At 41.8% G+C, this 26,757-nt stretch overlaps 1 protein-coding gene across 1 annotated transcript in view; it reads right to left on the bottom strand.

Annotated features, from left to right (window-relative positions):
* Window positions 1-26,757, bottom strand: part of PLXDC2 (plexin domain containing 2) — a 190,936-nt gene that overhangs the window by 71,188 nt on the left and 92,991 nt on the right. The window contains exons 6-9 of the mRNA XM_015410001.1: window positions 23,275-23,393; window positions 17,528-17,627; window positions 4,900-4,995; window positions 1,108-1,189 (exon numbers count right to left, since the gene is read on the bottom strand). Of these exons, the coding sequence (XP_015265487.1) occupies window positions 1,108-1,189; window positions 4,900-4,995; window positions 17,528-17,627; window positions 23,275-23,393 (397 nt within the window). The remainder of the gene's footprint in view (window positions 1-1,107; window positions 1,190-4,899; window positions 4,996-17,527; window positions 17,628-23,274; window positions 23,394-26,757) is intronic.

The following is a 26,757-nucleotide window of genomic DNA, read 5'->3' as shown; positions in this document are numbered from 1 at the left end:
GCTGAAGTGTTGTGTCCATTTATTCTTTGGCGTAGGACATAAATCTGACATCAAGAATCATAAGACTGAGAAACTGGTGACTTCAAAATAGCTGCTTTGGGTACACAGCTGGGCAAAGAAGAAGGAATGACAGATCTATTTCTGCCAATTCTGCCTTTTCAAAGACATTTGGGTCTGAAGTGTAGTAGGTTAAACGCATAAAGAAACCACTGAGACTGATGTAGGGATCAGCATGGTTTACTGGTACACAACAAAGACAAAGACTAACGGCCGGCTGGCCAACTATATACACACCTGGGGACACACCCCTATGTTCCGTTGGTGGGTTTAAATCTCCCGCCACGGTCCCATTGGTTCCCCCAGTGGGGAGACTAGGAACCTAGTCCCCATTGTTCTTCCAGAGTCAAGCTCTGGGGTATTCGCTGGCCCCTGGGGGCGGTCAGCGGACACAACAGGGTCCAACCTATCTTTTTCTTTTACAACAAGCATTAACAACACTATTCCACAAAATGACTGTCAGTTCATCCCTCAACAAATACAAAGCCCTACTTGGTGTAGTGATTAAGTGTATGGTCTCTAATCCGGGAGAACTGGGTTTGATTCCCCACTCCTCCACTTGCAGCTGCTGGATGACCTTGGGCAAGCCATAGTTCTGTCATTCTTGAAAGAGCAGTTCTCGAAAGAGCTCTCTCAGCCCCACCTACCTCACAGAGTGTCTGTTGTGGGGAAGGGAAGGAGTCTGTAAGCTGCTCTCAGACTCTGAGTGAAGGGCAGGGTATAAATCCAGTCTCTTCTTCTACTACATTTAACTGTATGAAATGATTCTCTTGAATATGCTCTAATCTCAGGGCACTCCCACTAAGTATGGGGTTCAATCCTCTTTTTTCCAGTTGTCAGTCATGCTGCTAGTATCTTGCTGCCAATAAAACACTTCTGTGCCTTTGAAAAGTAAAAAATTACTACTTTGCATATCAACACTTTGGTTGTCACCAGGAAATAAATCAGGCCAACTGACATAATTTCCATGTGACACACGGAATGAAAGAAAAATGGATGCATTACCTGGACCATTCTATGTCCAACACCAAACTGTACAAGCTTCCTTACCTTTGGAGTTTATTACACCAGCTGCAGTTGAAACCAATCTGGGACATAACACAGGGACCACAGCTGTCAAACTGGAGACAGGCTGGAATGGAGGGGGGAAATACAGAGAAATCAGTTATCTTACAAAAATCTGTATTTGTTAGACATGCTTTCATCCTTCCCCTCTAAGCAAATTGATTTCAGAATGACTTATCAGGCTAAATACATATTTATGGAGATGCTACCAGACTCAGGACCAGACCCTCCATTGCCGCCATGAGAGACACAGCTCCTGGTGACCCCACCCTCACCCAGAGACAGCCTGGTAGCCTCCTGGGCAAGAACATATGGACCTTACCTGGCACCACAACTCCAGCACAGGTGGAAGAGCCAGCTGGGCCTGGCATTGGAGTGACCCAGAGAGGATGGCAGCCTTCACAACCAGGGCAGGAGCCAGGGGAGGGCCAGAGAGGCCTGCACAAGGGCAAGTAAGCCCAATAGCAGTGCAGGTTTCTGGGCCTGGGCTTGAGAGAGCCAGGGAAAAGGAGGGGAGTGGACTGAAGACTGGCAGCCTACCCTAAGCCCCTGGCACAGCCAATAGGGCTGCAGGGAGGGCAGCTGGGAGGACGAGCCACCCAGCAGTCCTGTAGGAGGGACAAAGGAGGGCTGAATCACCATCCTCCCTCAGAAAAAGGCTGGGTACACCCAGGGAAGTGGAGGGGCTATTTGGACCTTTAAAAGCAGGTTCCAGGAAAAGGCCAAGGAGAAGAGGAGGGTGCAGCTGTGGTGTGGCAACAGCTGTGGTCCTGGGGAAAGGAGAAGGAATAAGGTGGTACAACCCCCTTCTCTTCTCCATTCTAAGGCCTGGTGACACCTGCCAAAGACATCCAGCAAGACAGCTGATGGCAAACACCCATGCTGGAGATGGGGGAGTTTTTAGATTACTATCTAAAAACAACAAGAGTAATAAAAGCAGCATCAAACAATAAAAATATTTTTTTAAATTCTGACCAACAGGAGAAGTAAACAAATCTAAGATGACAAGTAACACCAAGCAATCCCAAATTTAAAAGATTTAAACCAATAATCAACACTAGGAACCAATAAATAGCGATGTCCTCATTCATACTTCCTACAATCAATAGTTTCTTGAATTTATTTTGTTTTTCAAAACATGTTAGAGAAAGCAATAGGCTACTTGCACTACGAAAATAAACATGCATATTAAAAGATTGATCTTTTGGATCCAATTTTAATCCTATTTGTAAATGTAATACTATTTTCACAAATCTTCACTTACAGTAAGGCTCCTAAAATCTGCCTTCTGTCATGAAAGCATTCAATTTTTCTCTTTATGTCTTTTCTTTTCGGGTTCTTACATTTCACAGCTTATAGCTAACATTTTGTTACATGAATGTAATAAACTCAAGTAGTAACCTATGTAAGAGGTATAACTGGATTACAGAAAGAATGGTTTTTGATTCGTTACTCATGATGGTGTATGTGGCAATTTACCATCTGAGGTATCTGCTCAAAAGCATTACATCTGCCTCAGACAAAAAGAGAGGTGGATGAGATACAAAACAATCAGTTGTTGCTATTTCTTCATTACAATCTATGCTGGGCAAAATATTTTTGAAATATAAGCATGCAAAGAAAGCCTGTTATTGCAAGAATCAGGTTTACAGAATATTTATGCTCGCTAGGCTCTGTACACATACATATGCCGCTGCCAGAAAGCTTATGCTTTATGAATATGGCTATTCATGGTATAATTGATAAAGCAGCTGAGTATGCCTGCACTAATGTCCCAACACGGTCCAGAAATTCCTCAGATTTTCTTTTGCTTTTTTTGTACCTTGATGTCTTTTCCAGTGGTTTTATTACTGTTTTCTCTGAAATGTCCCATGGCTGTATTTTTGAGCTGGGCATCATACAACATTCCCCTCCAGAAAACTGTGTACATTCACACAACACACATGCCGATAACTTCTGACTTGTGGCAGTTTTGACTTGGTCATTTGCAGCCTCCAGTGTGGGGTGATGCCCACTGGGGGTAAGCCAGAGTTGTATGGATCAGACAAAAGTAGGCGCAAAGTACATGGCTGTGTCTGGCAATCTAAGGGGCCTTAGACAGTAAGAGAATATGCCCTTCAAAGCATTATTATTACTAGCAAGTAAGAGAGACCAGCATCTGTGTGTGTGTGGTGGGGGACAGGAAGTAGCTTAGGAAGAGCAGATAGTAGGAGCACAGGCAAATCAAGGCACCATTATTGCCCCCCCCCACGCCACTGCTTTTGCCCCTGCTCACTTAAAATTACTTTGGAAAGCTGCATGTCCTACAGGCTTCCTGAAATCTTTTCTTCAGTTACCATTTTGATTGCCTTGGTAAATGGCTACCAGAAATGATGGCTGAGCTCTTACATGACGACAGAATTTTGCCAGAGATCAGGAACTGGCATGAGCAGCCTGCCTTTCCATGCTGCTTGTAAAGGAACCCAGAGGGGCAAGGAAATAAAGTGGCATTATTTACTTCGGTGTGGGGTGGGGTAGCATGCAGGTGAGCAGCTGGTTGGCTGACATCAGTATGCAGAACAGGAAGTTGCTGTCCCCCAAAATGCGATGCCTAAGGTAACTGCCTCAGGTCTCTCATGATAGGACTGGCACTGATGAGGAGGAAGGATTGGCTTGTCATGGCTATCATTCTAAGGAAGACCGCTTGCTTTACTATCTGGCACAGTCAACCTGAGACTTGTATACTAATGCTGGTGAACAGGAACTGTTTCAAGGGCCTGCAATCAAGCCATAGAGCACTCTGATTACCTAGCAGGGCTCTGGGAACTCATTAGTATAAGTCAATGCGAAGTCTAGGGAAGCAGGTGGAGCAGTTCCTTGAATTTACTGATTTATTTGCTAGATTTATAGTCCACCTTTGTGACAGAGAACTGGGGGGGGGGGTGTCCTCCAGCTGCTTGTTCAGGTAAACTGGATGGGTGGTACTGTAACATTCCCAACCAGCTCCTCTTGAGGCCTGGGTTGCTAGTTCTCAAGGTAATGCCTGTACAGCTGAATGTTTCGGTTCAATATGAGGATCTATGTTGTGGTCCAAATATAGTATTATCCATTCTACTGTGTCAATGTATGACTTGCTGGATAGAGCTATGATATCGAGATTTGAAAATTTCTGATCAGGAATTTATTACACCTGATTCCTGCCCTTTCAACATGGAGCTTGAATAATATAGATGGGGTCATTCTTACAGAGACCCTGTGAGATATGCCAATCCTGTGAGGTGTGATTGGCCAAAGAATATTTAGGACCCTTCAGAGCTGATTGGGGATTTTAATTCCCCTTTGCCTGCTCTAAAATTAGTGTTTTATCCATCAAAACACAGTGTGCAATATAAGAAAACAAAATTAGATCCCTATGATGTATACAAGAGGAAGTGGTATACAAGAGCAAATCTATACAATTAATCTATAGGTCCCAAAAGGCCAAGACAAAATAACCAGATTACGTTACTGGGCTATGAGAATTATATGAAGGTACAGTTTTCTGGGATAGGCTTTTTTGTTTAAGAATAAATAACTATGAATAAAAACTTTTTTGTGGAGAAATAACCAGATGAAGATACTAACTAATACTAACTAAGATACGGGTCATTGTGAGATATATGCACAACCAAGCATAATATACCCTGCAAGAAGATTATGCCTGCTTAATGTGGAAATAACCTTTGTATTAAAAAATAATAGTTAGGATAGGAACGTGGTATGGATTGTGCTTGTGTGTGCTTATGGGGCTTTACTTACTGGGCAGAGGAATCATCTCAACAGCTGACAGATTGGTGACCTTTGACATCTGAAGTTCCACTCGGTGATACTCGTATATTGTCCTTCTACGAACATCTTCCAGGAAAGAAAGAAATAATGAAAGAAAATTCAGTTCCATTGTTCACAGTGGAATTCACTCTCAAATATTTCTTATTGTACAAAACTATTGCCACTGTCCCTGAAACTCAAGACAGAATTAAATTCACTGAAAAGGAGAAACTTTTGTAGGTGTTTCCTGGTAATCCATCCATCAGTGAACCCACTATTTAAATATTGATTGTACTCTCAAACAATTTATTCAGAGTGATTCTTTTATAAAAACACAGTAGCTGGTGCTGCAGTTTAAATGGGGAGACCAAAGCAGGGAGAGAGGGGCTTTTTAACCCTTTCCCCAGGCAAATTTCCTGCTAAAAACTCTCACTCCCAACTATATTTATCCCACTTGAAAAAAATTTGTATGTACCCTGAAGTTTTACAGCATCCTGTGGTTGTAGGAGCACTTTTCAGTAAAAGAACAGGCCAAAGACAAAGGATAAAAAACTACCCTCCGCTGCTATAAATCTTCCCGTTTAAATTGTAGCTTTGGAGGCCTCATTCTGTTAAACAGGAAAAAAGTCCATAAAAAAGGATCCCAGAACTATGGTTGACCACCTAAGGTTATGAACATTGAAAATGGCCTTGAACAAATGTCTCTAAAAATCCTGACACTAATAAAACTATACAAGAGGGGAATCTGTGAGGACTAATGGGAGAGGGGATATTGCATTCACCTCTACCAAACCCCAGTTCCGCTCCTTGGCTTTGGCTCCCTTTTCACCCTTGCACCCACCACTCACTCTTTTCCTTCCTTTAACCCCACTGACTTACATAAGAACATAAGACGAGCCCTGCTGGATCAGACCAGTACTCCATCTAGTCTAGCATTCTGTCTCATACAGTGACCAGAAAATTCATCTGGATGGCCAACTACAGGGCATAGTGGTGGTGGGGGGAACACATGGCTATTAGATATATAGATAATGTCATCCTATTTTATTACTCAGTTCTGCTAATTGTCTCCCTGCTTTTGTAGAGCAATCATTTCTTTAATATAAGATAATTAAATACATAAATGAAAGCATAATGCTGTTGTGCAGTCCAGTCCTATATTTGCTGACTTACTTGTAAGTCTCATTGATATCAATGGGACTTTTTCCTCAGTAAATTTAGATAGCACTACTGCCTTAATATTGATAGAAATTGATACAAAACCTGCCTCAATTGAATGTATATTGCAAAACTATTAATGGATTCCTTTGAAAGATTTTTGCTTATGCTATATGGAAAGCCCACCACTTGAAAAGGGGGAAAAATCTGTGATGAACTATCTATTCTTGCTTTCCTATTTATTATTTTATTATTCTGATCATGTTCAGTGTTGTAGATATTAATCTGATGGCTACAAGACAGGCTTGTAGCTTTGCAGTATATCACTGAGAAACCGTGATGACCTATTACTTTGAGTTTCCAGGTTCTTGCATACTTCCATTGAATGCAGGTAGATTTATGTGCAAAGATGGAGGAGGTACAGTTTTGGTGGCAGGCCAGGAATGAAAGCTCCTTGACTAGATTAATAGTTGATCACAATGTGGGAGGTGGAGGAGAGGAAATGTTAGAGATGCCATACAACTCCAAACGACAGCTACAGGAGGAGAAGACAGCAGTTTTTGGATTATGGATTACCAGACCTCACACAGAGAAGCCCAGTTTTACAGTGTAGAATGGATAATACACATGTAGGTAGCCAATTGAAAAGATGACTGGGTGTCTCCTAACTTGGGAGCCAAACCGTAATTTCACAATTTGTAAGGCCAAATTAAATCCAGCCAAAAACATTACTCCATTCCACAATGGAGAAAGAAATGGGCAAAACAGAGACCCACTCAGCCGCAGAGGGATTTTGGCCAAATGATAATGCCTTACCAATATCCATAAAAGTGTGTGGTAAGCAGAAACCTTATAACTGTTCATAACCCTAAATAGTGCACACCTTCCATTCAGGAAGATCTCTTTTTCCTCTCATCCCTATCCATTTTTCTCCCACAACACAAGAATCTGGAATAAGAAGCTACAAAAAATTAGTTCTGGGGTCTTTTAATATTACTCAACCCATACTACATTTATCTCACCTTTCCACTCAGGATGGCATACACAGTTCGGTTATCTTTTTCTCTTTCACTGTATCCTTACAACAACCCTAGGTGGTTTACTGGACTGTGACTGATCATACAGTATACTTTATGACCATTTGAACTCACATCTTCATATGCCTATTAAGCACTCTGGCTACTGTGCTCACACAGGGGAACTGCTTTTCCATGAATAGCAACATTTAACTGGCCCAACCATATGCGCAGGAGCCAATCATGTGGTATTGTAAATCCAAATCCCTTTATTGGTATAAAAGAAAAGCAAAATACCACAAGGCAAGTTTACAGAGAATGTGAATTATAAAATCATCCAAACATCAGATAGAAGAGCTAATCTTTTGCTCCTTGATTATTATGGCAGCCAAAAGGTACCTTGCAACTCAACTTGTAATATGGAGACATCGGTCAGATAATAAGAAGGATACTACACCTCAGGAAAACTGTGACAGTTAGACACAATCAGTTTAATTATACAATCCTGCACTTCCCCATAAAATTCACAATGAAGTAAAACAAGGGATACTTAACACAATTAGGGACCCCTAAAACACGGTGTAAAAACATTGCCTGGATTTGCTCAAGCTGGGTATTGAAAGCACTAACCCAGATGAAGATCCCGTATAATAACTGAGAAACTGTTTTGGCATTAAAAACACGAATGGCAGCAGGGACAAATTGATTGCTCTTCTTGTAAAAAAAGCTAACCACTGCAGACTAACTGCAGCTTGCTGAAATTACTGCTTGCGTTGTTCTGTCCAGTTATGGTTATATTGAAAAAAGACCCCCAAATATTTTAAAATTTTCACTTGTTCAATATTATTATTTTGTTGTTGGGTTCCACACAACTGGTCCCTGCCCATCCTCTGAGTCATTTCTATTACCCTAACTGCATCAGAACTGTTCACAGTAAAGCAGTATAATAATATATAAAATGTATATAGCTCAGTTGATTAAGTAGAATTTAGAGAAAACAAGTTTCAGTGGGAATGTCAGCCCATATGTCTAAAATTATACCATGAGTGTAACATCAAATGTATCTGCTGCACTTGGGTCAAATTATCCCTATATCAGGAGTCCCCAACCTTTTTGAGTCTGTGGGCACCTTAGGAATTCTGGCACAGCGTGGAGGGAGTACAACCACAAAAGGGCTGCTACAGGAGTAGAGCCAACTACAGAAAGGCTATGTATAACTCTATTAATATCTTTTCAAAAATTCAGGCAGAAGATTTGTTTAACAGGATGCCTTTTAAATAGGAATGGGCATGAAGCGGCATATCACAACTCATGCCACTTCATGCGTTGTGAACAGCCGCTTTGGGCAATTGCTTTGTTGATGAAGCAGTCCACAACCTGCTATGTTTTGCTATGGTGAGTTGTGGCGCTTCATTGGGCCAGACAGCCTGGCATCAATCAATCAACTCCCCAGGCAACAGGGAGGAGCTTACTTCTAGGTTGGGCCAACTGACCAGAAGCGAGCTCTGAAGGCATGTAAATGCCTTCCCCACCCTCCCCACCAGTGGGCTCATGGTCCAGTATCTTTGCCAAGAAAACCCCATGGACAGTAACAAAAGGCTACAAGATATGACGGCGGAAGATGAGCCCCTCAGGTCAAAAGGTGTCCAATATGCTACTGGGAAAGAGCAGAGGGCAAGTACAAGTAACCCCAGAAAGAATGAAGCGGCTGGGCCAAGGCCGAAAGGACGCTCAGCTGTGGATATGTCTGATGCTGAAAGGAAAGTCCGATGCTGCTTAGAACAATACTTCATAGTAACCTGGAATGTAAGATCTATGAATCAAGGTAAGCTTGACGTGGTCAAAAATGAGATGGCAAGACTGAACATTGACATCTTGGGAATCAGTGACCTAAAGTGGACAGGAATGGGCAAATTTAACTCAGAAGACCATTATATCTACTACTATGGCCAAGAATCCTGTAGAAAAAATGGTGTGGCCTTTATAGTCAGATATTGCTGTGTATGTTCATCAAATTTTCAATTTTCCAAGTTGTATTTTGTTTTTCAGATACATCAAACAACTCAATAAGAACAAAGTCTTCAGAAGAGACGGACCTTCCCGGGTCCAAGGCAAACCATTCAACATCACAGTAATCCAAGTCTATGCCCCAACCACTGATGCAGAAGAGGCTGAAGTGGACCGGTTCTATGAAGACCTACAACACCTCCTAGAACTAACACCAAAAAATGATGTCCTCATCATCATAGGGGACTGGAATGCTAAAGTAGGAAGTGAAAAGGTAACTGGAATAACAGACAAGTTTGGCCTTGGAAAGCAAAATGAAGCAGGGCAAAGGTTAACAGAGTTTTGTCAAGAGAACACACTGGTCATAGCGAACACCCTTTTCCAACAACCTAAGAGGCGACTCTACACATGGACATCACCAGATGGGCAACACCGAAATCAGATTGACTATATAATTTGCAGTCAAAGATGGAGAAGCTCTATCCAGTCAGTAAAAACAAGACCTGGAGCTGACTGTGGTTCAGATCATGAGCTACTCATTGCAAAATTCAGACTTAAACTGAAGAAAATTGGGAAAACCACGAGGCCATTCAGGTTTGACCTAGATCGCATCCCTGATGAATATACAGTAGAGGTGAAGAATAGATTCAAGGGTCTGGATTTGATAGATAGAGTGCCTGAAGAACTATGGACGGAGGTTCGTGACATTGTACAGGAGGCAGCAATCACCACCATCCCAAAGAAAAAGAAATGTAAGAAAGCAAAGTGGCTTTCTGATGAGGCTTTACAAATAGCAGAGGAAAGAAGGAAAGCGAAAGGCAAAGGCGAAAAGGAAAGATTTACCCAACTGAATGCAGATTTCCAGAGAACAGCAAGGAGAGATAAGGAGGCCTTCCTGAATGAACGGTGCAAAGTAATAGAGGAAAACAATAGAATGGGAAGGACTAGAGATCTCTTCAAGAAAGTTGGAGAAATCAAGGGAGCGTTCCATGCAAAGCTGGCCATGATAAAGGACAAAAACGGTAGGGACCTAACAGAAGCAGATGAGATTAGGAAAAGATGGCAAGAATACACAGAAGAACTATACAAGAAAGACCTCGATGTCCTTGACAACCGTGACGGTATAATCACTGACCTCGAGCCAGACATCCTGGAATGTGAAGTTAAATGGGCCTTAGAAAGCATTACTAACAACAAAGCTAGTGGAGGTGATGGTATCCCAGCTGAGCTATTCAAAGTCTTAAAATATGATGCTGTTAAAGTGCTGCACTCAATTTGCCAGCAAATTTGGAAAACACAACTGTGGCCAAAGAATGCCAAGGAATGTTCAAACTATCACACAATTGCACTCATTTCGCATGCTAGCAAGGTCATGCTCAAGATCCTACAAGCTAGGCTTCAGCAGTACGTGGATAGAGAACTGGCAGAAGTACAAGCTGGGTTTCAAAGAGATAGAGGAACAAGAGATCAAATTGCCAACACTCGCTGGATTATGAAGAAAGCAAGAGAGTACCAGAAAAAAAAAGATCTACTTTTACTTCATTGATGACACTAAAGCCTTTGATTGTGTGGATCACGACAAACTATGGCAAGTCCTTAAAGAGATGGGAGTACCAGACCACCTCACATGTCTCCTGAGAAACCTGTATAAAGGTCAAGAAGCGACAGTTAGAACAGGATATGGAACAACTGATTGGTTTAGCATAGGAAAAGGAGTACAACACAAATGTATATTGTCCCCTTGCTTATTTAATTTATATGCAGAGTACATCATGTGAAATGCCAGCCTGGATGATTCAGAAGCTGGAATTAAGATTTCTCGGGAAAACATCAACAACCTCAGATATGCAGACGATACCACTCTAATAGCAGAAAGTGAAGAAGACCTAAAGAGCCTCTTGCTAAGCGCAAAGGTTGGCTTGAAACTCAATATAAAAAACCTAACATCATGGCATCCGGCCCCATCACTCCTTGACAAATAGAAGGAGAAGTCGTGGAAGCAGTGACAGACTTCACGTTCCTGGGATCCAAGATCACTGCAGATGGTGACTGCAGCCATGAAATTAAAAGACGCCTGCTCCTTGGGATGGCAAACCTTAACAGCATAATAAAAAGTAGAGATCACCCTGCCAACAAAAGTCCACATGGTCAAAGCAATGGTATTCCCAGTAGTAATGTATGGCTGCAAGAGTTGGACTATAAGGAAGGCTGACCACCGAAGAATAGATTATTTTGAATTATGGTGCTGGAGAAGACTGTTGAGAGTCCCTTGGACTGCAAGGAGATCAAATCAGTCAATCCTAAAAGAAATCAACCCTAACTGTTCCCTGGAAGGCCAGATAATGAAACTGAAGCTCAAATACTTTGGCCACCAAAAGAGAAGGGAACACTCACTGGAGAAGACCCTGATGCTGGCAAAGTCTGAAGGTCAAAGAAGAAGGGGACGGCAAAGGATGAGATGGTTAGACAGTGTTATTGATACAACTAACATGAAATTAAGCAAACTTCGGAGGATGACAGAAGACAGGAGGGCCTGGCATGATGTGATCCATGGTGTCGTGAAAAGTCAGACTTGACTGTGTGACTGAACAGCAACAACTATCTAAAAACATCTGGCAGATGCCAGGAAAACTGCTGCTGAGAATCATAGTGCCCAAAGATACCACACTGGGGACCCCTGTCTTATATACTCATAATCCAAATAAACAGAAATATTAAATATAACAGTTTACTTCCTAGAGAATACATGTATGCCCTGCAATGATCTTGGTTACCTCATCATGGTCTGAGTGAAAAAGCAAAGGGATAAGGTTTGTCTTTGAAATCATGGCTATTTGTTCTGCCATTACCAGCATGCAAGATCCATCACTGCGTTTGACAAAGGAGTTAGTGCTGTGCTGTCTGGAAACTAGAGCAGCAATATCTGCTACAAACTGGCAAAGTTCACCAAACCCAGAGTGTAGCAGAGACCTTCTGTTCTTATCTTATTTCATAAGCCCATGTTGCCAGGATGTGGCATACAGACAAACCCCCAGATTTATTCTACTTACCATGGCCGAGCACTGTCATTGCCAATTAGCTCAACTTGTTATTTAGTTTAGGCCCAATTCTTTTAAACTCTGTGATGAAAGGTCTTTCTCTCTCACTCAGACGTGAATGTAACATCCTATTAAGTGACTAAATTACCATCACCAAGCCATTCTGAATGAATTACTGGGAAGATTCTGGCCATGATATCCATCCTGGAAGGTCTGATACCTGTCTGGTGTTCCAAATGAAGCTGAACTAAAACGTGTGTTCAGAGGCTAAGCTAATTTGGGCTGGATTTGAGTACCTCTTTTGCCAAGAGGGGAAGATTTATTCTTCCACAGTGACTTATTCGTATGATGTACCTGCCAAGTCAAAGCATTCAGGGAATGTGTTTGAAATGAACTCCTGCCAGTGCTGGAGGCTTTAATTTGTTTCCCCCAAAGAAGGCAGGTTCTTCAGTCCAAAAAAGCAAGCAAATGAATACATAAATAAAAATGATAGCATTGGCACTTCAGCTGAACCTTTCTGTGTTCAGTCATTAGGAAAGGTGAACACAGGGCATGCTGGTTGGCATGATCCCATGAATTCTGAATGTGCTTGTCAGCAGCAGTATGAGAAATGAATGTTAGAAATCTATGATGCCAGGGTGACTATCATTTTTAAAGAAAAGGCCCACAAACTTAGCTACTCAGCTTCATTTACCTAAATTTTCAAGTTCTGACATTCTGGCTGATAAAAAAGGATGATGTTTTGAAAAGTAGAATTTTCTTAATTAACATCACTTAAAATAAATATTTCAAATCCACTGAGAAACTATGGCTTATTTTAACAGTGGATAACATGTAAAACAAGGAATTGACTTGCAGACAATCACTGAATCTTGGCTTGACCTGCCACTTCCTGGTTTCAGCACCATCATGCCTTCCCCCACCTCTCATCAGGGCCCCAGCTGATATTCCAGCCTTCTTCAAGGTGTCCAATGGACGGCAAAGTCTTGCCACATCACCAACTCCCTTATCACTGCCCAGTGGAAACACTATGGCGGGGAAGCAGCACCTGGGAATTTTTGGAAACTCTTGGAATGACAAGGAGCCACTGAGCTACACACCTTCTTGGAATATAGTGAAGGAAGATGCCAAATGTACTTACAAAAAACAAGGAAAACAGACTTAAATGTTGTGGAAGGCTTTCATGGCTGGGAGTTCATTAGTTGCTGTAGATTTTCCGGGCTGTATGGCCGTGGTCTTGGCATTGTAGTGCCTGACATTTCGCCAGCAGCTGTGACTGGCATCCTCAGAAGTATAACAGAAAGTTGGACTACTCTCTGTGCCAACAGACCTCTGCTGTTGACATTTCCTCTCAAAGTTAATCAAGCACCCCCCAAAGTCTGCTCTATGTCACAAAAGATGCTTGAAGTGGATACCTTATTCATTGAATTCATTTATACCCCACTTTTCTGCCCAATAGGGATGCAAAGTGTCTTACACCATTCTCTCCTCTTCCATTATATCCTCACAAGCTGTGACATAGGTTAGGTTGATCTCTCCTCTTCCATTATATCCTCACAACAAGCTGTGACATAGGTTAGGTTGGATGAGGTTTTTCTTAGGATTCAAGAGCTGCTTTAGCTGGCCAAATGTCCTCCCCACTGACAGTTGGGACTGGCTGTGGTCTTAGCTGTAGTTTTTTGCAACAACTGCCTGGGAAACACAGGATGGGGAGCATGAGCCATGACTGAATAGTATTGGTCTCTGTTGATAATTTCACCTCTACTCCGTTAATCACCTCTCCACAGTTGTAGGAGTAAAAAGTAGCATGGCATTCTCTTGCTAAATTGTACAGGGCCAGCATGTTTACCACCAACCAGCTTATTTGCCATCGGGGGTGTCCAAAAGTCATGCCATGATTCTTTGCAGATACTGTGACACACAAATCTTGGAGTGATCCTGTGGAATTCACCAACCAGTGAAGCACCAAGCTGTAGTCTTGTTTTCTGTTATAACACTCCTCACTGTGAGATTGCCCACATGAAAAAAATCTTGACATGACAATCTATGGGGAAACTCCAGGTCCAGGAACCCTACCATCAAATCCTCATAACAGCCCAGTTTTATCCCAGAGTGCAGGAAAAGTTCATTGATGAGATATACCAATCCATGAAGTTTGTGCAGGCAGTGCATAATCCTACCCTTATTTCTTGCTTCCTAGTTTTGTTCACGGTAGTGTAGTGGTTAAGAGTGTTGGACTAGTATCTGGAAGACCCTGGTTTGAATCCTCATTTGTGCCATGCAAGCTGACTGGGTGACCTTGGACCAGTCATAATTTCTCAGCCTAACCTAACTCACAGGGTTGTTGCGAGAATAAAATGGAGGAAAGGCAAACAATGTAAGCTGCACTAGGTCTCCACTGGAGAGAAAGGCAGGTTATAAATGAAGTAAATAAATTTTAAAAACCTTCTATCTCTTTTCTTCCTTAGGATTACAACATCACAGGACAAAAATATTCTCTCTCCAACTTTACCCTAGGGCTCTGTCCTAAGCATAAGGACTAATAGCAGACCCCTAAGACAAATCACAAAAAGTGTCCTGTGCAAACAAAGCCCTCAAGCAGTACTGTAACATTACAATCCATAGGCATTAGTAATGACAGCATTCTGACATTGGACCCTGGTCAACAGTGTCTTTTTTATCATCAGCCCAGATAGTTGTGGCCCCGTTCACACAACGAATTTTCCACGGGAGAGCCATGGGTGGTGGGCGGATTATCTGTATGCGATCACACCCCAACATCTGGGAAGTGGAGTGCACCCGTGGCCAACCCGTGGCTTACCGCCGAAAACGCGCGATAAAAAAGTAGTACCTCCAAAGTACTGGCAAATGGTTTGCCACGGGCTGCCTCCGGATGCCCACGGTGTGATTGCGCTGGCATGTGACTTTCTCCTCAGGCCCCTCATTTACGCACTGGCACCGAGGGAAGGACCCATGGTGTGCCGCCGGCGCGTCTGATCGCATAATCGCGGATCAAACTGCACTGGGGCAATTTCCCACGCCTCCCCCCCACGATATCCGGCCCGTGTGACCGGGGCCTGTGTTTACCAAAGACTGAACACAAACTGAAAGCATGGCCATGATCTAGATCTTACAAGGACAGATGCATCACAGACATAAGTTCCACCTTCTCAGTGCTACTCAGCTCGTATCAGGAGTTAGCAGCTTACCAGATCACATCACAGGGGTAGGAAGAGGGTGAGTAGGCGCTGTGTATATGTTGGCTGTGTAAGAGATTCAAGGATCATGCACTGTGCTGTGGCATGGGGTGGAGTAGGGCACTCCTCCCCTGGAAGGTATGTACATGCACTTGAACGCCTATAAATGCAGGTTCCTGGGACAGGATTGTCCCCATTTAGGAAATATCATATCATTAGAGGTAGAGCTCACTCAAAAATGTAAATCTCCCACCTTTTCAAGTTTTGCAAGAGAACCAGAGTATATTCTGCTCTCCATCCAAAATAATTGATTTCCATGAGTTATTTTTGGTCGAATGAGCTTAACGTTTGTTATATTCCTATCGGTCTCAATTTTAAGGGGATAACAATATGAGTGAATGATTTATTTCTAAGACAATCATTTAAATTGATTCTTTTTTACAACACAGGCAGTAAACTGTCTCACTGTTTATCCATCTATGAAAAATACTACAGCTTAGATCAATAGTTATACTGTGTATGCTCAACATCACTTAATGCAGATTAACTATCCCTGAGCACACTGCCCTTATGTTCACACAAACCATTAGTTAAAGATAGGAGAAATGGCGGATATTTTTTTCCTATTCATTCAACAAAAAAACTAATTTGTGGAGCTAAGCCTCTACATTGCATTAAGCAGTCATAACATTAGTGGGGGTACTAGATCCTGAAGTTTGGAATCACAGGGTACCCAACTACCCCCTCCTCTCTTAAGTTCCCTTCCACAAGAAATCACAGATTCTAGAAAGAGCTAATACATTATTGATCACGTATTAGATGAGTAGGACAGGGTGCCCTGGACTCTGTGAAAGCACTTTATGCATCAGTAGTGTAATCATACTAAGTACTATGGTTCTATCATAGAAATGTAGTGTTTCTGGCAATTCTGAAGCCATGGAAGACTGCCTCCCACTTTCAGGAAAAAACACACAAAACCAGACATATTTTGGAAAAGGAAATGTGTGTAATATTTTCTTTCTTATCAAACCTAAACTTATTTTACTGCTTTAACAGCATAACATGCATAATTTATAACTAAACTAGCATATAAACTTGTAGTGTTTGACATACTTATGGAATCAGAAGTATTTCGTTTTCTACAAGCAGAGCTGTGACTATACCCAATACTTGTGAGAGGGAGAGAGGGAGGCAGAGAGACAGAGTTGCAAGTTTCTGCACCCTATACTACCTTAGCATATCTACCTTAATTTTTGGCACCTCAAAGGAAGGGTGTGTGTGTTTGAAAATAGCAAAGAACTTTTCATCCTAAACAAAAGAAAGGTAGGTTGGTGAATGACTGAGAAGGAGAGAAGGAGGCAGGGAGAGGATACAGGGATTGCCAAGAAGAGGGAAAACGGTCAGGAAATTGCTAGGGATTTTGTGGGGAGGGAGAGAAGGAAGCAGGAAAAGGGGAGAGAGTATGGAAGATTTCAGGAAATAGTGGGAGAAGTGGAAGTGAGATGCCTCCCACAAGTCCTTGTGGGTTCCCACTTGTCACTTTCAAATGCTGCAGTTTGTCTTACATAAAATCAGGAGTTTTTCAGAGCTCCCCAAGATTTCTTGAAAACTCAGATCATTGTATCAACAATCCCTTTTAATGTGTGCCCAGATTGAGCATGTTCGTTAAACTGGGTGTAAAACTTAAGCCAGCATCTTTAGGAGTGAGTTGTAGAATAAGGTGGGATTTTCCCCTTAAACTATTTAGCATCTATTTAGGCCAAAGTGGGCCATATATGCAAGGTGCTTAGGATACCTGTATCTTCCAACCACACATAGTAATAATCTTGTAGACTGTTTTGCTAAAGGCTGTAATTTCTCCTGTCTAAGGAGTCTTCCCCTGATGCAAGTGGAAGCACAAATGGATCCAAATCTTTGTTTGCCACATAAAATTATCTGTTCTGAAAGGTATAGTGAAGTACCTAAGGAACACAGAATTACACTGTCTCCTTCTTGCTTAACAATTTAATTTTGCTTATCTGTTCAAGACAAAGAATGAGGCAGTAAGTCACAGTGGGAATTGTAAACCAAATAAAATTACATTAAAATCAGCAGACTGACACTACTAACACATTTTTTGTTTAGTTCAAGCACCTTTTCAGCTTCTTTCATTTTGTCCCCCATAACTCATACTACATTCATTAGCAGTACATTAATTACATACTGGGAATTTGCTGGATCCTATGGACGACCACAAATGCATCTGACAGCCCCACTTTCACAGGGTGATTGGTTGAGCTTATCTGTGTTACTGATACAGGAATCTGCAAAAAGCAAAAGAAAAGAAAATAAAGAAAATAAAGGTAATGCCATACAGTTATCTTCTATTCACTTTGTGTTTGTTCTTCTTAAGAAAGGAAATACTCCAAGAGAATTCATAGCATGGGATCACATGCTAAATGGTATCCTACACAGTATGAACACATGAAGCTTCCCTTTAAAAGCCCTGGACCATCTAATGCAGTATTGTCTACTCTGACTGGAATCAGCTCTCCAGGGTCTCAGACAGGGGCCATTCTCAGATTTGCTTCTTGAGGCTCTTCAACTGAAGATACAAGGGACAGATGCTGGGACCTTCTTTACAGAAAGCATGTACCCCAAAACTAAGCTATAACATGCCTGATACTTGCAGTTTACCAACACTGCACATCGTACATAACAATGTAGTATTAAAGTATTACTGCTTTTTCTCTTACATGGCATAAACAAAAAAGTGTACTACTGGCTTGTAAACTGATAGTAGTGTTATTTATCAAACATGACATATCCTGATAACACCTGTCTCTATATTTCTCTATCCAGATCACCTGAAGATGCAGTAGAGGTCTTCAGCCACTGCCTGTTTGCTGTGGCTAAGTGGCTAAGAATGAAAAAGTTGAAACTGAACCCTGACAAGAGAGAGGTAATGCTATTCTTGAAGGACATTGTGCTACTTACATTTGTTGGGGTTCAGCTGACCTTTACTGACATAGTTAATGGACCCATCATTATTGCTAGAGAAGCAAATTAATGTACCTGCCAGAAAATGCTTTCTACTATCTTCACTTAGCTCAGAAGATGGCTCTCTGTCTTTACTTGGCTGATCTGACCACATGGATCCATGCCACAGTGACCTTGAGACTAAACTATTATAATCAATTCTACATGGGTCTTCCCTTGAAGTCAACTCAGAAACTCTAGCTGGTGCAGAATGCTGTCAGGAGCTAGGAAAGTATGCATATTGCATCCATCCTGCATTTACTTCATTGGTTACCTATCAATCTTTGTTGTTCAATTCAAGATACTGGTTATCACATACAATGCCCTTCATGACCATGGACACTCATCTGAGCAAAGCCTTCTGAAGGTACTGGACTGCAAGTGGGTAAGATCAATAGCTGCCCTTACATGTGCATTCTCTCTGGTGGCTCCCACCTTGCAGAATGGCATGCCTGAGGAGGCTAGGAAGGCTCCCACACTTCTGAAAAGTATGTAAAACAGAACCATTCAGCATTTGTATAAAGGGAATAGGACTATAGTGTAATGGAATAGATCACAAAGGTGCTTTTAACAGGAAATCAGCACTAGGGATGGGCATGAACCAGCTCACAAACTAAAGTTCATCATAAATTTTGGCCAGTTTGTGGTTCATGAAATGAAGTTCATGGCATGCGAACATTTCATGAAGTTTCATGCTGTTCATGGCAGTTCGTGAATGGATACATTTCCAGACAGATTGTCTCCACTCAATTAAAATGTTTACAAAACTTCAACACAAAGGTTTGTGTGGAATTCTCCAGCCTTGGAAATACCAATAGGGGCCTTCCACAGCTTAACATGCACTGCTGGCTGCCAAAAACAGAGTTCCCATTCTGTTCTTTAGTATCAGAATGCTATTGCTATATATACCCTCAGCTCAGCTCTGCATCCTCTCCTCTGTTCACTGTTGGCAGTTAGACAGAGACGCAGGAAACTTGTTGAAAGCAGAGCACATTCATTTATTCCTGATTGTGAACTCCTCTCCCCTGGTGGGGTTTGGGTGTTAGGAGGACTGAGGACTTGAGCAGAGGGGCTTAGCTACTGGTTGTCTTGGCTGAGGACCCACATTTATATCTTCCTGATTGTAAACACCTCTGTGCCATGAGGGTGAAAGTGGGCGTACAGGGTGCTCATTGTGGGGGGAAGAAGTCTTCCACACCCCTGGGTACCACAGACCCCCATCCCCAGGCAACAAACCCATTCTGCCAGCCCACTGGAGCCCAGTCCTAGCAGGGAATCAGCAGGGGTCTCGAAGCCTCCTTCTCCTGATCTGTTCCAGGTGTTCTCCACAAAGGCAACAGAGTTGTTATCACTGCCCAGAGAGCAGCAATTGCTAACACTCTTTGGAGAAAAGGACCCACACTCTTTGGAGAAAAGGATTCTGCCAGCAGTGATTTTTGTGGGTAAAGAGTCAGCCGGAGTCCCTGTGAGTTTGGTTCTTCTAGCACATCAGGATGTGTGTTTTATATCACATCACGAACCAAACCAGTTCATTTGGTGGCTAAAAGACTGTGATGGTTCATGGTTCATGAACCGGGCACACCATGAACCGAACCACATTTTCCCAGTTTGTGCCCATGCCTAAACAGCACTGTAGCGTATGCCACTGTTCATGACATGTATAATCTGTTTATTGTACATGCTATCCTGCTCTTACTACATTCTTTTCCACTTCTATAATTCTGTGTTCCTCTTTGGTTGAAGTTTCATGTTCAGTACTTTTTTTCATTATTAAATGTCTATGATTGCATTGTTTTATGCGATAGTAATATATTTAATGGACTTTTCAAACTGACTATACACTACAACCTAAAGCCTTCAATGGGTTCCATATAGGGCAAAGGACATTCCTCAAAAATAAAGTAGTTGGTGAAACTGTGCGAACAGGCAAGTTCTTGTAGACGTATTACAGAGATTTTGGAATGATGGTCAAATAGATATCTTTTTTTTTTACAAACTAATGGAACTTGCATTTGTCAGATATGTAGAAACTGACTTTATTACAAGTGTGTTCTCTTTGGATTCTCTGTAGCAAAGTAGTCCATCCCCCCACCTGGAGGAGAAACAATTGGATGGGGAGAGGGGCTTGAAGAGAATATTTAAGTGCAACTTGGTTTTGGTCTCGTACTTAAGGCCTGATGAATCTGTTAATCAATCTCTCACAAGTGCTTTAGAAATTACATTTTCTAGTGTACCTTTGGTAATCACCAGCAGAAGCAAATTTACTTTGCATAAGCCAATTAAAGGCTTCATTGTTAGTTCACTGCAGGCAAGAAACCAGTAATATCCTGACATATAATGATATTATTCTTGAGCAGTTTCACTGGCTTATTGTGTAAACATCTCTCCATTTAATACTGCTTTGCTGAACATCAAATAAAATTTCACATGCAGAGCCGCACAGAAAGTGTATTATAATGGGAAATGAATTTCGTTTCTGTTACTAATATGCCATAGGAATTCTATTGTGTAAGCACTAAAGTAACAGCCCACTTTTTCCAACAAAGGAAAGTAGTGCATTTGTCTTTATACAACAAATCTGAGAGTAGCTCTGATTTTAAGAGCTTCAATGCTGAAGAGTGCCTTTTAGTTTTCACATTTGCTGTTGTTCAGTCGCACAGTCGAGTCCGACTCTTTGCATAACTAGCACTAACATTCAGGAGTGCAACCTTTTCTGTATCTCTACACATAATTAATAAATGGTCAATGCCGGAGTCCTAAATTATTTAGGGCATTTTCTTACTTTCCTTTAATGTGAATTATCTGCCTGCTCATTAAGCAGTAATGAGCCCTTCATTCGTTTAATCTCCCAGGAAGTATTACAGAAGTTAGTACATTTGCATGGGGTGGGGGGAGGGGAACGCGGCAACGGCCACAGAAAATAGTCCTGAGGCAGAGAGAAAAGCAATGGAGTTTATTTTACAAGATACTTACTTCGAAGATAAATGGTGATCACATCATTTACATTACAATCCTAAACAGAGTTACACCTTTCTAAGTTCACTGAAGTCAATGGGCTTAGATAAGTGTAACTCTGCTTAGGACTGCATTGTGTATTTCCCTTTTTTACAGTGCTGAGGATGTGTAATTGGAAATCTAATCTAAAGGTACAAGTCAGCTGATCTCTTCCATGCACCACTTGGGATTCTGATGCTGATTGGCTGTTGACAGCAGGAAGCGCCCATAAACTGAGCAGCACATGTAGACGAAAATTGATAAAATGTCACAAAGAGACTCAAGTAGCTTCTGATGACAGGCAGTGGACAAGTTGAGTACGAAAATTATTAGTTTTCATATTAATATTTCAAGCTATAATCAGAAATTCTGACTGCAAATGACACAGGCAGAAACTGTTTGCAACAGAATATTTTCCAAGCTTTGGCTCAGACATTATAAAAGATGGCTGATAAGCTGAAATAAGTTGAAATAATGACTTATGACAAGGGTCTACTTATATGAACAGTGTAGCTTTGGAGAAGATAGGCATTCAAGACTGCAGTAGTTTCTAGTGTAAAAATGGTATTTCTAATTTCCCTCACACCTTGTTTATAGAAGGGGCTGCCATGATCTTCAATGAACACTTCACCTGTTATATTGCCCATAAGAGTCGATCTCTTGAGTAAGCAAGTATTTGCACTTCTCAGTAAGCTCAATTTATATGTAAACCAGCTCTCGGTTTTCTATCACATCATCAGTAAGATGTAGCCATAAACTGCATAGTGGGGGGTTGGACACAGGCCACAGAGTGGGAGCCAATCCTAGTGGTGAGCGATACCTATAATATACACATCTTTGGAAATGTATTTACTTTTGCCTTGGTCTTTGATCATAATAAATACTTCATATAATATACAAGTCATGTTGCTTATTTTGATTTACTATGTTTTAAAACAGTTTGGGCCTAGTATACAAAAATCTTTTCTTCCACAGCAGCCACAGCAAACTCTAGGATATGTCCAGAACATCATCTTTATGACAGCATCCATATGTCAAGAAAATAGCTGTAACCAGCCATACTGACCCACAAAAAAATGCCAAACAAAAAAGAATATTCAAGCTAAATCACATCTTTTTACACAGGCTTTTAATTAAAGGTTTAATGGTCTTCACTGTTTTATGGATAGTTTTTATGCTGATGATGTCTAACGGCTTGTATTTTAATGACTTTTTTATTGGCTTGTGCTTTTAATTGTAAGCTGCCTCAAGCAGGACTTTGAACAGTTGGCATAGAATTATCCTAAATAAAATATATAAATATCAGGGCACCACAATAATGCAAAACATTGAACAAGCTTCCAAATGCACCAGAACACTCCAACAGGACAGATGTTAACAAAATAATTCTTTAAAGGGGGGGGGGAATCAGATTTTTTAAGCTCATGTTCTTAAGACCAGCATTTAGTATAGATGCTGCACTGGATTGTCATTTTGAATTGATGTTATAGTGTTAGATTGTAGCACTTGTATCCTGGGAAGAAGAATTAAACAATGAAGGTTCATGTCATGGGGGGGGGGAGGGCCAGTAAAATCCAGATGTCACTCAAAGCCAGAATTTCTCTTGGAAGACTGAGAGCACAAGGAAACATTTGGTAGTCTTAATGTTATTAATGTTAGTGATAAGGTGCCTTAAGAAAGCCTGGGCATAGAAAAATATTTGTGCATGGCTTTCCCCAATTATGAGCCTCCTGGTCAAAGAATGTCAAGTTTGATTTTTTTTAAAAAAACTTCTGAGAGAGGCACAGTAAACACTTATTCCTTAAATTACTTTTGTGTGGCACTTCAGCATTTTAAACATGGTATCCATTTAAAGTAGATATTTTATAATCTGTTGTTACTCACCCCAAGAATGAAAGAAATAAAAAGTTAGGTAAAACATTCTGAGAAAAAACTCACCTCCTTATAGCCAAAAATTATACGCCCATCACTGAGAAGTGTTGCTTGAAATGTGAAACTGCCCAGGTTGTAATTGTCCTGTAGATGTACATGATCCCACTGGACTACCAGTGCAGTACCTGCCATGTCCAGCACAGTCAAAGAAAACATTGCCATTAATTATAGGTAGCCACTGAATATATTAGATAGTACTAACACTGAACTCAGTACTACAAAAAATGCCGAAATATTGCTAGAAGTATCACAAAATAGGTATTACTGTACATTTAATTGTACTAGTGATATCCTGAAATGTGTTAGTGCAATATACCTGAGACCTCCTCTTTTACAGCAGCTGACACCATTCTTTTTGAAAAGTCGAGCACTATCTTGACAAACATGAGAAGTCTAAGAGATGGGAAGTAAATTACATCTAATGGTAGCTACTCTGTGCAGCTCTGTGCCCAGAGAATATTTTCAGCTGCTCTACTTTATTACCACTGCTCTGAGTGTAAAGGAAGGCGTGTTTGGTGCAGAACAAGATACTTGGGTTGTATAAACACCACTCGTTGATAACAAGTAGTCTTGGTCAATGAAATGCTCACAAGAAGTTATGTAAGGACCAAAGGCCGTTTAGTCCAGCATTCAACAGTTGCCAGCCACAAACCCCTGGGAAGCCCAGAAGTACCATGAAAGCAAAAGCCTTTTCTTGCAGCTAAACTCCCAAGTAACTGGCATCATAAATAAATTCAGAAACTGGAACCATAGATGAACAAGACAGGTCTTTCTACAAACACAAGAATAGTCCCAGGATTGCCCAAAAATCTGAAATCTAAAATACATATATACACACGTACACATTAGAAATATATGGGGGTAGTTTACCCCTCCCAATAGAAGCATCACCTGTACCTTTAAGAAAAGGGCTCTCATTGGCCATTGTGGGGGTTGCTAGGTAACAACAACAACACTTCTAATGGCCAAACCTTGGTTTCTGTCAGCAAAAGGGCTATTTTGGCCTCCTAGTCTACCTCTTTCCCCTCCCTCTTGCCTTGGGAGGCCAGAACCAGCAGCAAGTACTGGGCAACTTGCTATCATGCAATCTGCATGACTCATCCAGGTGTGACAGTGGCTGTCGGACATCATAACTGCACACAACTTGCCTGGGTCCAGCAGCAGCCTACACACTACTCAGTGGGGCCCAGCAATAACCACCAGACAACTCACTTGAGATACTTGGTACTGCATGACTTTTGCAACTTGGCTAGACTTTTCCCTGAGACAGGCTGCCACTGGGAGAGAGGAAAAGCTGAGAGCCAGTGTGGTGTGGTTGTTAGTGCTACACAGGGCTATTTTTGGGCAGGAACGCACAGGAACGGAGTTCCAGCTGGCTTCAGAGTTGGCCACACCCACTACAGCCAAAACTTCTGCGGGCGTGGCTATAGAGTGAAGGCCTGGAGAGCAAACCCCCCCCAGCAACTCTGAGGTGAGCGGGCCAGGGGGCCCATGAAAGGATCGGGGAGGCATTTAAATGCCTCACCGTGCCTTCCCCTGTCTGTCCAAGGGCTGGCTTGCCCGGGGACCCCACAGCCTGGGGCACCCGGGCAAGCATGGGGTGTGGCCTAATATGCTAACGAGCGGCGCTATCAGGGGGTGTGACCTAATATGCTAATGAGTTTCTGCTGTTGGGTGTGACCTATTATGCTAATGAGTTCCTGCTGGGCTTTTTCTACAAAAAAAGCCCTGGTGCTACATATGATATGGAAATCCCCACTCTGCCATGGAAGCTTGCTGGTAACCAGTCAAACACACTATTAGCCTAATCTACCTGTCAGGATTGATGTGAAGACAAAATGGAGAAGAGGATAATTATGTAAGCTGCTTTGTTTCCCCATTGGAGAGAAAGGTAGGTCACAGTAGGCATTCAAACCTAGGTCTCCTAGATCCTAGTTTGACCCTGTAATAACTACACCATGCTGCCTCTCCTTAGGCAGATCCATCGATGGCTATTAACCATGATGGCTCAATAGCATCTACTGGATACCAGTTGATAGTGCACACTGACAGAGGAAGCTTTGCCCTGCATGTTCCTGCTGTGGTCTTTTGGGGCATCTGGTCTTATACGGTAGAGCTCCTTATGTTCTTATGATGTTTCATACAATTAACACTGACTTTTGAATTATCCAGGTAGTAGCAAGCAGAGGCACAGGGACTTTCCTTCATTACAGCAACAGGTGCTTTGCCACCAGAGAAGACATACATTCCCTAGATATCTATTGTTTTCCATACAATTGTCACATTATCCAGCATTAACTTCCCAAAACGGAATTAACATTTAATGGTCAGGAACAGCCTAATCTTATCTATAATTTTACAACAAAAGGATTCCAATTATTCCAGGCCCAAAGCTTGTGATACTAGTTACATTTGCAGTTTTACACCTTCAGCAGCTAGAGTCCCTTTCTTTTTTAGTGTTCCTAGGGTTCAACACATCATGTAAATCAGATTATATATATACAGAGGGTCAAAAATATTGATTTTACTGACCAAAATTCCAAAAAAGCTGACCAAATACTGACAAAAAATTGACAAATTACTCAACAAATTACTCAACAACAACTGATAAGCTAGCGTTTTAAATATAAACTAGGACTTAATTAAAAATTATTATTATCTGGCCTCCACCATCCCCATAGCCAGCCCCATAGTTAGAGGTGACCCAGATAAAAGGATTGCACACCTTTTTAATTATTGTACAAAATTTAAGGCACATACTGCAGATAATAAAACAGCAAAACAGCAAAAACATATTAAAAACCAAACATAAAGTAATAATTATGACAACAAAACATAATTACTGTAAGGTAAGACTTGTCTTTGCTTGTACTTTATCTTTGGTTGTTTTATGAAAAAAGAACCGGCCAGCAGCCTGCCATCCCCGGTGGAGGCCGTGTCCGGCTGGGCATTGGAACACCTTAGACCGATAGTCCTTCATGATTTCAATGTCCATGTGGACGATGTGGCCTCCACTCAGGCGATAGACCTAGTGTCATCTGTGGTGGTGCTGGGACTCTCCCAATATGTAACGACTTCCACTCACTGAACCAGACACATGCTCGATCTGATTTTCGCGGCTGGGGTCACAGTGGACTGGGTCACTGTCTCAGCAGTGCCATGGTCAGACCATCATGCCCTGAAGGCCCATCTGAATGTTTCACCCTAATCCTGTTTGGGCGGCAAGCAAATTTCAGCTTGCCTATGGAGCCAAATGGGCTTCAAATGGCTCTGCAGGATCCCTATGTGGCTTCAAATGGCCCTGCAGGATCCGATGCCCCCTGGCGGCTCGTTAGATGAGCTTGTGGAAGATTGGCACAGCTGACTCTTGGCAGCCATCAATGAGATCGCTCCCCAACACCCTCTGCGCCCTTAGTCTAGGCTGGCTCTTTGGTTTACCCAGGAGTTGCAGCTGATGAAGCGAGGGCGAAGTGGGGCGGGGGCCGGCAG

This window comes from Gekko japonicus, unplaced genomic scaffold, assembly GCF_001447785.1.
Source record: "Gekko japonicus isolate JY-2015 unplaced genomic scaffold, Gekko_japonicus_V1.1 scaffold101, whole genome shotgun sequence".
Classification (NCBI taxonomy): Eukaryota; Metazoa; Chordata; class Lepidosauria; order Squamata; family Gekkonidae; genus Gekko; species Gekko japonicus.
The sequence above is the reverse complement of the archived record's forward strand: the minus strand, read 5'-3'. Positions and strand labels throughout refer to the sequence as shown.